Source organism: Purpureocillium takamizusanense, chromosome 2, assembly GCF_022605165.1.
Source record: "Purpureocillium takamizusanense chromosome 2, complete sequence".
Lineage (NCBI taxonomy): Eukaryota > Fungi > Ascomycota > Sordariomycetes > Hypocreales > Ophiocordycipitaceae > Purpureocillium > Purpureocillium takamizusanense.
Genome location: NC_063069.1, coordinates 1,098,155 through 1,110,865, shown reverse-complemented (window position 1 = coordinate 1,110,865; position 12,711 = coordinate 1,098,155). Strand labels below are relative to the sequence as shown.

General features: G+C 56.4%; 5 protein-coding genes across 5 annotated transcripts; 3 read left to right on the top strand and 2 right to left on the bottom strand.

Annotated features, from left to right (window-relative positions):
• Positions 1-2: 2 nt before the first annotated feature.
• Positions 3-682, bottom strand: JDV02_002165 (uncharacterized protein; the record flags this gene model as incomplete). Its single annotated transcript, XM_047983165.1, has 3 exons — positions 3-93; positions 236-564; positions 653-682. The coding sequence occupies 3 exons, from the start codon at positions 680-682 to the stop codon at positions 3-5; spliced, it is 450 nt and encodes a 149-aa protein (XP_047839135.1).
• Positions 683-1,326: 644 nt separating this feature from the next.
• On the bottom strand, positions 1,327-3,115 carry JDV02_002164 (uncharacterized protein; the record flags this gene model as incomplete). The annotated part of the gene is made up of 7 exons (XM_047983164.1): positions 1,327-1,536; positions 1,613-1,807; positions 1,887-2,192; positions 2,276-2,616; positions 2,678-2,883; positions 2,944-3,022; positions 3,082-3,115. The coding sequence occupies 7 exons, from the start codon at positions 3,113-3,115 to the stop codon at positions 1,327-1,329; spliced, it is 1,371 nt and encodes a 456-aa protein (XP_047839134.1).
• A 5,594-nt stretch (positions 3,116-8,709) lies between these two features.
• On the top strand, positions 8,710-9,362 carry JDV02_002163 (uncharacterized protein; the record flags this gene model as incomplete). Its single annotated transcript, XM_047983163.1, has 1 exon — positions 8,710-9,362. One exon carries the CDS (start codon positions 8,710-8,712, stop codon positions 9,349-9,351), a length of 642 nt encoding a protein of 213 aa, XP_047839133.1. The 3' UTR covers positions 9,352-9,362.
• A 512-nt stretch (positions 9,363-9,874) lies between these two features.
• On the top strand, positions 9,875-10,948 carry JDV02_002162 (uncharacterized protein; the record flags this gene model as incomplete). Its single annotated transcript, XM_047983162.1, has 1 exon — positions 9,875-10,948. The coding sequence occupies one exon, from the start codon at positions 9,875-9,877 to the stop codon at positions 10,946-10,948; it is 1,074 nt and encodes a 357-aa protein (XP_047839132.1).
• Positions 10,949-11,045: 97 nt separating this feature from the next.
• Positions 11,046-12,707, top strand: JDV02_002161 (uncharacterized protein; the record flags this gene model as incomplete). Its single annotated transcript, XM_047983161.1, has 3 exons — positions 11,046-11,669; positions 11,722-12,303; positions 12,366-12,707. 3 exons carry the CDS (start codon positions 11,046-11,048, stop codon positions 12,705-12,707), a joined length of 1,548 nt encoding a protein of 515 aa, XP_047839131.1.
• Positions 12,708-12,711: the final 4 nt, after the last annotated feature.

Sequence of the window (12,711 nt, the reverse complement as noted above, 5' to 3'; positions counted from 1 at the left end):
GTTTACTTTCGGGACCAGATGCCAATCACATTGCCCTCGGTGTCCGTGAAGCGCGCATAGAAGCCCCTATCGCGCGGAATCTCCGTCTTGGGGCTGCACCCTCGTCCGTCAGCCACGCCATCCATTATCACATGTAACCTTCTTCCTCTCAACAACGAGAAGAAGCGTCCATCGACGCGCCAGCCAGAACGAGCACAGTCCAACAACAGGGGGAAGGGATGAGGAAACCACTCACCACTGCATCGCGCCGCCGTGGCTCTTGACCTTTTCCAGCGCCGCGTCGCACTCCTCGACGACAAACGACGGCAGCGGCGGCGTCGCCTCCTGCTTGCCGCCGCCGGCGTGCTTGGTCGCCTCGTGGCCCTCCTCCAGGAGGTTGAAGGCGCCGTGCAGGGCCTTGCCCCGGCTGTGGAACAGGTGGTACGACACGACGCCGTCCTTGCCGCACGGCCAGGGCTCCGACTCAAACTCCCAGCCGAAGACGTCGCCGTAGAGCTTCTGCGCGCGCGCGACGTCGTGCACCGGGATCTCGAACCAGCAGAACTCGCCGATCGCGCTGGGGAACTGTGGACGTCAGCGTTGGGCATGTCATGTCATTTTGGTTTGACAAGTGAAGCGTGGCGGCGGTCAAGTCAGTCAGATCAATACCTACCTCGTTGTCGCTGCTGCTGTTGTCTGCCATTGTGTTGCGCGGCGGAGTTTGATGTCTGCGTTGTGTATCTGAAGGTGTCCAACTGCCTTTTGTTTTCGTTCTTTCGAATGCATGAAACTGGGAAGGGACCCTGATTCACAGGTCGAGAGCCCGTGCCCATTTTATACCTCTTCGAGGCGCATTGTGGCGAGCCGTCCATCGCGAATAATATCTTGTCGTGGCCCCAACATCGCCGTTTCAACCCCCGTCTGGGGCGCCCTGCCTGCATGAGGATGGCTGCCGCCACAGGCTCAGCTCGTCGTCGCCGGAGCCCGTGACGATGAGCTCCAACGACGAGCACATTGAGGTGGCTTGCATGGCCAACACCAGAAATTGTGAACGCCCTCGCGGGGTAGCTGAAGCTTTGGGCACAAGCCGGGGGGGGGGGGGGGGGCGCTTGGACACGGGCCGTCGACAGCCGCGATTTGAGGAGCCTTTGAGAAGAAACTAGGATGGGGTTGAAGCATTCTAGCAGCTGTCTAATGTGCTCTGTGTTGTACAAGGAGACTGAAGAGAGAGAGAGCTGCGCATAAACATTAAACGTAAAGCGCAGAAACAGAAAGCCTTCCGTGGCTGAGGCACTGCTTCCAAAATGCCGATGCTGATACCCGGCAGATAGGCGATTCAGGTCTGGGCTATTCCGAATTCTCCTGCTTATCCTGGTCATCCAACATCTTGGCCTGCTGCTTCTTGTTGCGATCCGAAATGAATCGAAACGAAAAAAGGGTCATCAGCGTCAACGGCAATGCGATCACGACGTATAACCACCATTGGCTAGACAGACCCAACCGACCTGAATTGCCGTTATCATAGTCGAAATGGAATATACCCATGCTAAAGAGCGTCTGTATGGTCCATCGAGATCAGCATAATGTGTAGACCGCATTCGGTTCATGAGCAAAATGGTAGGTGGCGACTTACTGCGACAAATGTAGCTGGTAGGTAAAGCATCGTCAGCATAGCGATGACCTTCATGGCCTCACTGTCGACTCTCGCCGCCCGCGAAATATCAGTCATAACAATATTCTCCTTGCGGCCAAGCTCGGCTATCCGGTTAAGAGAGTCGGTGTGTGCGTTGATAGCCTTGAAGTTTCTCAGGCTGACATGGTTGGATAGCTGATACCAGGAATTTACGTTACTCGGTCAGCGAACGAGAGTCATTTTCAGCATTTCTCGGAGTCAGTCTGCAACGCACACTGGATATGCAGTTATCCCATAATGTCATCTGTGCCTCAAGCTCCGCCTTCATCGTTTCAGTGACGCTGAGGATGGCGCGCATGTTGCAGTGGACGCGCTCAAACGGAAGCTGTGGAATCTCAAATGTGCTCCGCGCATGCTGGTGGTGCTCAATGGCTTCCTTGATGATGCGGTTCAGGAACTCTAGGTACTTGTAGCGTCGGAGTCGCATCGGCAAGAGCCTCCGCATGTTGATGATGTCTTCTTTGACTTGTTCTTCCTGTTGCGCGGAGATGTCTATCGGCAGCTTGAGAGCGGCGTCGATCTGACACGGACTTACGGTTAGCAACTGTGCGATACACAGATTGATATTGACCCCATGGCGACGTTTTCCTGTAGATGGCATACCTTGTCCTGATCCCTTGATGATATATACGCGAAATCCTTTACGCACACGTCTAGGAGCGCGGAGAAGGCACCGGTCAGCAAGACGAATGGATCCGCACGGACATCCAGATTTTCAGCGTCGAGACATGTGGCAATCATCCAGTCAATCTGTTGGAGTGAAGTAAAGATTCGAACCATATTGGCAGCGACATCCCACTTCATGTAAAACAGCCTCGGTTCTTCCTTAATCCATAAGCTGTCTCCTACCGGCATCGGGCGCCAGGACCCCGTCAAGGGATGTTCGAAGACCGGATTTTTGTCGTGAGTTTTGAGCTCGACACTTGGTATGAAGAACCAAATGTCTACAACACGTTAGCCAAGCTGGTGTTCGTCGGGGAGGGGACGCGGGGCACCTGGACGAACTGTATGTGGCCGACTTCGGGTCTCTTTTCGGCCCTGGGCCTTTGGCGGTGCCGTTCGTTTGGGAAGGCATGACTATTCTCGTCGAAAGGCCTGAAAATGCAGAGGATTGTACTCGCCATTTGAGATCGGCCGGCATCTCGAGCCAATCCACGAGTGATACGATGGCTCTTGTCTGGGAGAATATCATGAGCTTGCAAGAGAGCTCACTGACCAAAGTTAGCGAGGCCTCCTCACCCATCGAATTCCCTTCTTGTCACAGCTCTTACTAAATGTTGATGTCTGTCTCGTTCTTATCGCCAGCGATCTGATCGACCTCTTCGGCTTGGTACGGTCGTCGAATAATCCCTGCCAGATGCGTTGAGCTCATGCCGAGCGGGCAATGTTCTCGGTTCTTGGTTACTTACGCTCGCCTGAAAAGGTGAAGCCGTGCTGCATCATGCATGGAGGCCCAGCTGGGTTAGAAAACATCACCACCGAGAATTTCGGTGCCAGAGATGCAATGCGTCGGCTGGCATCAATTTCCGGCGCAAAGTTTACGCCAGGAACGGGTAAATCCTCCGGCTTGTAATTTCGGAACCGCTCAAGGGCATCGAGGTAAGCCGCAGCACCCTCTCGATACTTGTTTTGTTCCAGTCAGCCCGTGACATCAACGGCAAGATAGCATCACGGTTCAACGACTATACCAATGCTTGTTTTTTGGCAGCTTGGGCCTCGTCCGATGATAACTCAGCAGGGGTGTTTGGGCGCTCATCGACGTCTTCAGCGTGGGGCTCATCTCCCTGCAGCGACTGTGGTGTGTCCTGCAACGCAGTAATGTCGGTGCCATCTATGTCAAGTCCCGGCGTTGAGGCGACGGTGAGGGGAGACATAGGACCAACGGTGTCTCCATTGAGATCCATGGCAACATGCAACGGGCTTTTGTTTTCGAAACAGGCTTTGTCTTGCAGAGAGTTCCTGGAAAATGCAGATTCTCGACATTGACTACGAAGTAGCTACCCACGGCCCAGATCAATCTGATATGCTCCCTCGTCTCGCTTTAAATATGAGACCACATGCCGGCACATCGGCGCTTCGTGCCAAACAGCAGCATTGGAGGCCGCCAGGCAGTGGCAGCATCTCGAGTTTCGAATGACAGCCTTTTTCATTTGCCGTGGATGGCTGTGCCTTTGCGCGGCCAATAGCTGGTATATGACCACCTATGTAGACCATCCTGCCAGCTGCATGTGCTGTGTACCCGCACGGGTGAGTGGCGAGGCGTTGTCGTGGGCTGGTTTCAGTCGTATAAGGCGTCCGACGCCTTGCATATAAATTTTCGGCGTGTCGTCAACTGGCTTGCCCGCCAGCATTTGTTTGTTAGTTAGGCGGCAGCCCGGTTTCATCAAGCGCCGAGACGGTGTTTGCGTGCATCGCTCAGGATTTCTGCACGATCAGACATGATAGCAGAGCCTCAAGGTTGCATGCGTACAGGAAAGGCGAATCACCGTGCTTGTCAAATCGATCATTTTCTTTCTGTTTCTTTTGCATGCTTAGATACCACGTTACTGCTAGTAACATGGAATTGTGTTGCTATTGCCCCCCTCCCCGCGTCCGGCCCCGTTCTGGGTCGGCGACTCGTCAATACCGCGCGGTCAGCACCACTTCGAAGAAGAGCTTTCCGCTATTCCGCTACCATCTAGTGTCGAGAACTCTTCGGCGACAGTATCGATTATTGCAGGTACTACGAGGCTTTGGCTTTTCGCCACGCGGGGTGTTGAGGGCTGTCACCAATTGAGCCTCTCCCTTGGGCACATTGTTGCAGTAACTTTATTGGGCCTGTCTCCCACAGAGAATCGCACACATGTATACTGCCACGAGCATCAAAATATCCCTTGGAAGACATCCCCGGAGTCTTTCTCGTAACGTAAAAAAAATCCTTTCTCTCATGCCTCCTTCATGCGCAGAATCTCACGGGTTTCGGGCGACGGCCGATACGGTAACAGGGCCTGCCACAACGGGCCTCGCGTCGGCAGGATCAGCATTTATTGGCGCTGTAGCAGCCTGAGAAGCTGGAGCGCAATCGGCAGTATGGCAAGCACCAGGTGGTTCGAATGCTTTGTCGGGCCAGGTTGGGCCTGCGGACGCGAAGCTGAACCAAGGGCTGCTCATAAGTTGTCTGTGGTTGCGCTGTTGTATTTCGGCCCAGGACTTGACCCTGACATCAAACGGTTAGCCATCGTTCATACTTAGTGAAAATCGATGCAATGCGTCGTACGGGACGAGAACTTCCTTGCAGAGTCTTTCGTAAAAGCTCCACATGCCGTCGGGATCTTGACTGAGATCGCAAGCCGTCAAACAAAAATCCACTGCTCTGCGTATAGCATACGACTTGGAGTAGGAATACACGAGGCCGAGAAGATCTGGCTCAGAAATACCATCCCACTTTTGCGTCGCATGGTTCCATTGCTGGTACGTCGCCATCTCGTCGCCTTCCTGTCGAAACGGTGTCGCACAGACGGTCTCGGCAAGGACAAGCCCAAGTTTCTGGAGCTTGGTGCCGGTGAAATGGCACTCGTGCTCATTTGCCCACGGCGTCCGTTGCTCTTGCCCATCCGGATGGATGTGATCTTGCCGAACAGCGAGAGCATGCAGGCTGTGGTCCTCCTCTCTGGGAGTGCTCGCAACTTTGATGAATCGAATCATGCAGCAACAAACGTCTTCGGTCCACTCACTGGTCCATAGAATCGTAGCCCAGTTGCATAATGAAAGCATCAAGGAGGCCTGGTCTGCCTGCCACTCAGCGTGGGCCCCCCTATCTTGAAAAAAGCCCTTCTTGAATAGAGTGCGAAAGGGACGAGTCCATTGCGCGGGACTGGGGCGTTTAAACACTTTCGGGTTCGTCGCCTTGATCGAATCAGGGCTGGTGCTAAGAATTGACCCAGTCCAGTCTCCATATATATTATCGTGCAGAGAATATTGCAATAGGATACGTCGCGTGGTGTTTTTTTGGGTGAATGTGAGCCATAACCGAAGTGGTTCAAGTTCCCGCAATTTCTCGGCATCTGGGCTGTCGCCAATTCCCGGAAGGTGTAGCTCTAATGCCCATTTTGATGTATGTTCCAGGTCCAGTAACTCATCGAAGAGCGTCTGTCCGACGATGCTGATCTTACCAAGGCAAGCCGCGCCCTTGGCATCGAGCGTGGTCACGCTCTTTGAGCCCGACATCATTAGGAGCCGCTTGTCGGTCAATTGCTTCAGATCCGCAATATGAAGCCGAAGCCTTGAGAGCTTGTCTTTCAAGCTGTCTTCGCTAAACAGGGCAAAAGTAAATCGTCGAAGAATCGCCTTTCTGTGGATGGAAAAATGCTTCCTCCATGCTGGGTCGTCACGGTCAGTGCCGAGGATACGTTCAATATCACACGTCAAATCTTCCAAGCTTTTCCCAATAGTCGCCCTGGCATCTTTAATGACGCCGTATGACGATTGCCAGAGCAATTGATAGATAGCCTCCGAGTAGTTGTCAAGTTCCATTCTTTGTCCCAGGCCAGGAGAGCTGCACCGCAACTCTCTGCAGTGGTCTGGAATTCTGCCATGCGAGGATGAAACTGCGTCGCTTTTTCACGCAGGGAGCTCAACTTGGCCAGACTCGAAGCTATATTAGCGATGGCGCCCATGACAAATGCGGGATCTGCCACAGCTGGGAGGCCAGCCATCGTCGGCATAGGAAAGCTCAGTCGCTCAAGTGTTCGCGTGTGAGACTTTGCTGACTATTGATGGCCCCCTTTGTTTCGTGATGCTTCCTTGAGTGTGCTGTTAAGTTGACGTTTGGGTCGGACTGGTACGGTCTCATGCTATGTTTTGAGGGTCCAGGGTGACGTCCATCAAGCATCAATGGTGGTTACCCCTCAACATGAACGCAGCCATGCCGCCGCATTATTAGGATGACCGCAGCTGTTGTGGAACATTCATGCATCAAACTGACGGATCAGGCGTGAGAGCCTTTGTGATACAGCGCCGGACTATACTGTACATGTGTCCATCGATGTTTGGCTTTCACGGCGTCACGTATGCACCCTGTCGCTTTTTCGTTGCATGTGGCAGCTCAAGCGTCCGCCTTGATTCGCTTTGGCAGCCTCCCCAGTCGGTTTCGACTTACAGGCTCCCTGAGAGGTGAAGATACACATAAAGTTGCCATCCCTGCCGCGTCGTCCGCCACGTAAATCCTCCCTCCCCGCCAACCCGAGATCGACTTCCAGAGAGGGATATCATGGAGAGACGACGCAAACTGGACGTTGGGCAGCTCCATTTTGGGGTTTCCGAGCAGGAGATTATGGAAGCTATCGACAATATCGGCGAAGAGATGTACCGAGAGGAGAAATGCGATAAGGTCGATCAAGGGCCTGCTGCATGGTCTCTTGAAACGCTCTGGTATATGATAAAACACGGCATGAAGGAAACGCTCTTCCAATCCCCCATGCCTCAACAGGTAGACCTAAACTGGTACTTGCGATTGAATGACCTGCTACTGGCGTTTCAGCATTGGGATGCAGATATTGAAGTCGACCGCGGGAGCCTGCTAGATAGAGCGAGAACCGTGGACTCGCTACACTCCAAAGTGGTGACCGAGAGGCTCTGTGAATGCTTCAAGAATATCTGGAGAATTGTTACTTCTCTCTCTCCATACCTTGGGTATGTCTGCACCATCTCCTCCTTTCCTCTTTTCCTGTTTTTCTGTCTATCTATTTTGATCATTTACATTTCGATAAACGCGATACATGCTTGGGCCCGAACGACAACAATGTCACTGACATCGCGGCTGTCAAGGGACGATATCAAAAAAGAGCAAATTGAACAGCTCGAGCTGGAATCGCGTCGTCTGAGAACATTTATTTACCCCCTGAGGACCTTATTCGCGGCCAAAAGGGATGCCTGCAGCGTGAACGTGGTGCGCAGAGCGGTGGCAGAGTATCTCGGCAAGGATGAAGCTCCTACTGCCACCGAGGCACAGCGTGCCGAAAAAGGACCGCAGAGAATAGGACCTGCAACCCGCGAACTCCTATTAGCTCAGAAAGGCATAGACGACTATGGAGCGATGCTGCAGGAAGAAGGTCGAGTCGCATTCGATCCCAAAAGCTCAAGATTCCAGAACACTGCAGCGAAAACAGCTCTTCTTCTTCGCCGTCTGCCACTCGGCACAACTGAAGCGAGTCTGCTCTCGATGGTCGAAGGGTTCAAATTGCTTGCTGATATTGAGTTGCTTCCCATTGAGAAGTCGGAGGACAACGGGTTCCGATCCGCTGTTCTTAAGTTTTTCTCTACGAAGGCGGCCATAGAGGCTAGGACCGTGCTAATGAGCCGCTCGAATAAGATGACTGTCGAGCTGCTGTGAGCGGGTACATTGGACGACCTGACTGATTCAGCTTAACAAGAAATGCAAAGCCTTTGGTCGAAGCCGGCTGCCTTGGTAGTCCATATTGGGAGCGGACGGGCCCCAGAGACGTGCCTTGTCATGGTGACCCTGTCCGCGTTCACGATTCCCTCAATCGATCCCAGTGTGATACTGCTGCTACATCGTAGAGGGGGGGGGGCAATTTGTGACGGCCACAGAGATAGAGTGATGAAATGTGCTGTAAAACTGGAAAAATTATTCGAAGTCTTGATATGATGTCGCGCTGGGTACTCTTGGCTAGTGGAAGAGGAGCACACCAAAGGCGATGGCATCAACGGCGCACATGAGCCGCCCTCTTTCGATACCGAATTCGATTGGGACCAGGCGGCTGAAGTGGCCAGTAGCAGGTGCGGCATGTTCGAGACTCGTCGGTGCCTGTCAGCAGCTCGGGTCGGTCGTATTCCGGGGCCTCGCGAGATGCGGCGCTGGCAATACAGCAGCAGCCACAATGGCGACCGAGGGGACATTGCCCTAGCTTTCCATCACCGAGGATGGAGGGGCGTACGTTCGAATTGATATATATGTCGGGCGCCGTGCAATTGTTGTCTCGAGGGTTGACGGCGTCTGTCTCATCTCGGCAAAAGTCAATTCAGACACGGTACCGGCAATGACTGACAGCCGTATCCCGCGGCGATATACCATCGACAGGCCGCGGTCCCTGTTGGAGAACTACTACGGCGTCTCGCCTGAAGGCAGCAATGATGATGGCCAGCGGCTCTACGTGCGCAGGAGGGCGGCCTCGCGGACCAACCCCGATTTGGTCCTCTACGACGGGCCCAGCGACGAGTGCCCCGTGCGGGCCGTCTCACACATCCTCGCCCTGTCGCCCAGGTTCAAGCTCGGGCTCGGTGATCCGGCTGACGCAAACGCCGTGGTGTGGGAGGACATGAGCCGGCCGCTCGGACTCGCAAACAACTTCTCGTGGTCCATGATGCTTCATGTTCCCGATGATGTAAGCGGACGACGACATGAGGAGAGGCGATGGTTTGTGTGGAAGCGGACGCGCCATGTCACGGCCGACGGCATGGCCAAGTCGGCGCTCAGCAGTCGCAATTGGAAGCTGCTGGACGGGGGTCAAGGCGAACGAGGCGGTGGCGGCGGCGGGCCGACGGTGCTCGCCGTCTTCACCGGCGTCATCAAGAGGGGCTTGTGCGGGACGCTGCAGGTCAATGTCGACTACGGGGCCGAGTTTGACACCATGGTGTTTATTACGTGCTTGAGCCTGTACGAGCGGGCGAGGAGGGAGTGAGTGATGACCGGGTGTCTCGGGCGGGCAGGCGGGCGGGGTGGTGACCCTACAACCTTCGCAACTTGTATCCCAAATTCCCAATGTGAGGCTATATTCTATTCCAACACGACACGATATGCTACGAGTCGGACAGCTGCCCAATTCGTCGCCAAGGCAAAGTAGCGCTATAACCCTGAAATACGGGACGACTACGAGTCTAGAAGGGCAAGAGAAGAGCCAAGAGCGAGCTACCCCTGGGGCCGAGGGTAATATCTCGTCGCGGGCGGGCGGCGGGCCGTGGGCCAGACCCCTGCCCCGACTTGCCGTGCCTATCGTATCGTGTCTCGTCGTCGTGTCCGTCCCACCCAGAAAATGTCAGCCCAACGTGCTCACCAGCCAGCTTGAGTCCGGCGGCCCTGCCTTGACAAAACCAACAACTGCCCCATCCACTGTCTTTTCTTGCGTGTGAGGACGGAGGCCTGATCCGTCATTCATTCACCTCGCTCACTCACTCATTTATTCACTCACTTGATCACTCGCAAGAATGGACGGACAGCGCAGCAACAGCAACAGCAGCAGACTCTCCCGTCCGCCCCAGGCAGCGGACAGGACGAGTGAGCCCAGCAGGCCTGCCATGCCCGTCGCCAGGCCAGCGTCGCTGCGAAATTTGCAGCGCGCCATAATCCGAAGGAATATCATCACCTCGGGAATGGTTATTGCCCCCGTCATGAGTATCGCCCTGACGCTCATGACCCACTATATGAAGCAGACGACGGGTGTCGATGGCGACCCAGTGGCCAGGCGACTGTTTGTGGAGGACACCGTCAGCAGCGACGAGGACAGCGAGGGCGACGAGGACGAGGAGGAAGGAGAAGGAGAAGATGACTACGACTATGACGACGGCGGCAGCGAGGAAGAGGAAGGGGAAGGGGATGGTGGAGAGGACGACGACCTAGACGACGATAGCGACGACTACGAAGATGACGACGACGACCAAGACAAGCGACGACGCGACGAAGCCGCTGCTGCCGTGGACTCGGGTAAAAGCCGCAGCAAGCCCTCGCCGGCACCGCTGAACCCTCACCACCACAATCCCGTCAACGCGCCCGCTGGCGCCGTTGGACGGACCCCGCTTTCGCTGGACGAAACGGCAGCGCTGTGGCGGACCCTGCACTCGCAGACGCGGTCGCTGGCCCAGCAGCTGGAGCGACAGAAGAACTTGCCAGTGCAACAGCGCCCGCAACAGCGCCAGCAGCACCTGGAAACCCAGCCCCAGGTCCACCACCACCACCAACAACCGCCCAACCGGAACCGGCCGCTGGAGCACCAGAACCAGCCGCCCCGCCGCCCGGAGCGTCACCACCTCGACCGCCAATCAAACGCGCCAGCACGTGTCGTGGTCCCCCATCAGCCTCGAGCTCCAATTGCCGCTCCTGCTGCTGCTGCTACTCCCCATCCTCCTCCTCCTCCACCTCGCGTCACCCCATTGAGCTCCTCCCACCTCACATCACATCAATCCATCCTCAAGCGCAAGGCCCCAACCACCCACGAATCCATCGCAAAGTGGCTCAAGACGGTCGAATCCGCCCGCATACCTTCGCAGTCACCCCTCAACTAACCCAGTCAATCCATCCTCCCTCGATTCGCATTCTTCTCCTTCGCCCACCGGCCCACGACGCGAACGCACGCGGATCCATCACCACCCTTCGCTCGCCATGTCTGAACCCGCGGTCGAGCAATCGCACCCGGTCGAGGCTACGGCTCTTGAGGCCGCGCCTGTCGAGGACGCCAAGTCTGCCGACAACGTCGAGCCTGCCGCCGCCGCCGTCCCGGCTGAGGTCGCGGAGCTTAAGGCTGCTGTTGAGGAGGAGGATGTCGCCACGCCCGTCTCGCGTGACGAGGACCCCAAGTCCAGACGAGTCTCCCTCGCCGACTTGAGCGCAAAGGGCACCGCACTATACGCCCACAAGAATTACGACGACGCCGCCGAGATCTTCTCCAAGGCTAGCGCCATGCAGGCCGAGCTCAACGGCGAGACGGCCCCCGAAAACGCTGAAATCCTCTTCCACTACGGCCGCAGCGTCTTCAAGGTCGGTCAGAGCAAGAGTGACGTGCTCGGCGGCCCTGCTGCTGCCGAGAACAAGAAAGCAAAGACCGCCGACAACGGCGCCGCTTCCAAGAACCCTCCTAAGGCGGACGCGGACAAGGCGGCGCAAGGGGGCGGTGCCGGTGCGGCGCCATCTGCCACCGGGAACAAGGACGAGGGGCCTGCCGATGCGAAGAAGCCATTGTTTCAATTCACCGGCGACGAGAACTTTGACGACTCTGATGACGAAGAGGTGAGCCCTTTCACCTCTTTCGTCACCGTCTCGAGCTAACCCGGAGCCAAAGGCCCCTCAGGAGGAGGAACAGGAAGAAGAAGAAGACGACCTGGCCACTGCCTTTGAAATTCTCGACCTCGCCCGAGTCTGTTATCTCAAGCAGCTAGACCAGCTTCGCCAGGAGGAAGAGGCGGCGGGCAAGGGCAAGGAGCCCGCGCAGGACTCGCCCGCCATCCGACACATCAAGGAGCGCCTGGCCGACACGCACGACTGCCTCGCCGAGATCTCCCTTGAGAACGAGCGGTACCCGGCCGCCATAGAAGACGGTCGCATCTCGCTCAACTACAAGATGGAGCTTTACCCGGAAGACTCCGAAATCCTCGCCGAGGCACACTACAAGCTGTCCCTGGCTCTCGAGTTTGCCTCCGTCACCACATCGGGCGACGACGGCAAGAACGAGAAGCGCGAGGCCATGGACCAGGACCTTCGCGACGAAGCCGTCAAGGAGATGGAGCTCGCCATCAAGAGCTTCAAGCTCAAGATCCAGGCCACCGAGGTCGAGCTCGCAACAAGCTCGTCGCCCGAGGACAACGAGCTCACCCGCAAGGCTATTGCCGGGATGAAGGAGGTCGCTGCTGACATGGAGCAACGGGTGCGGCCCCCCCATCCGCATACATGCGCGCTGGAATTTTTCTAACTGACTTGTCATGATAGCTCGTCGACTTGCGCAAGGACCCCATCGACGCCAGCGGCCTGCTCGGCGGCGATGCCGCTGCCAATGCCCTGGGCGGCCTCCTCGGCGCCGTTGCAGGCGAAACCGCCGCCGACAAGCAAGCCCGCGTCGACGAGGCCGCCAAGAACGCCACGGATCTCAGCGGCCTCGTCCGCAAGAAGGCCAAGGAGTCCGAAGCGGCCCCCGAGTCGGCCCCCGTCGTGGCTCCCGTCACCACGTCCACCAACGGCAAGAGAAAAGCCGAGGACGACGTCCTGCCCGACGGTGGCGAGTCCCCTAAGAAGGCAAAGGTCGACGACAACGGTGCGGCCGCTGAGGCTTGAGCTG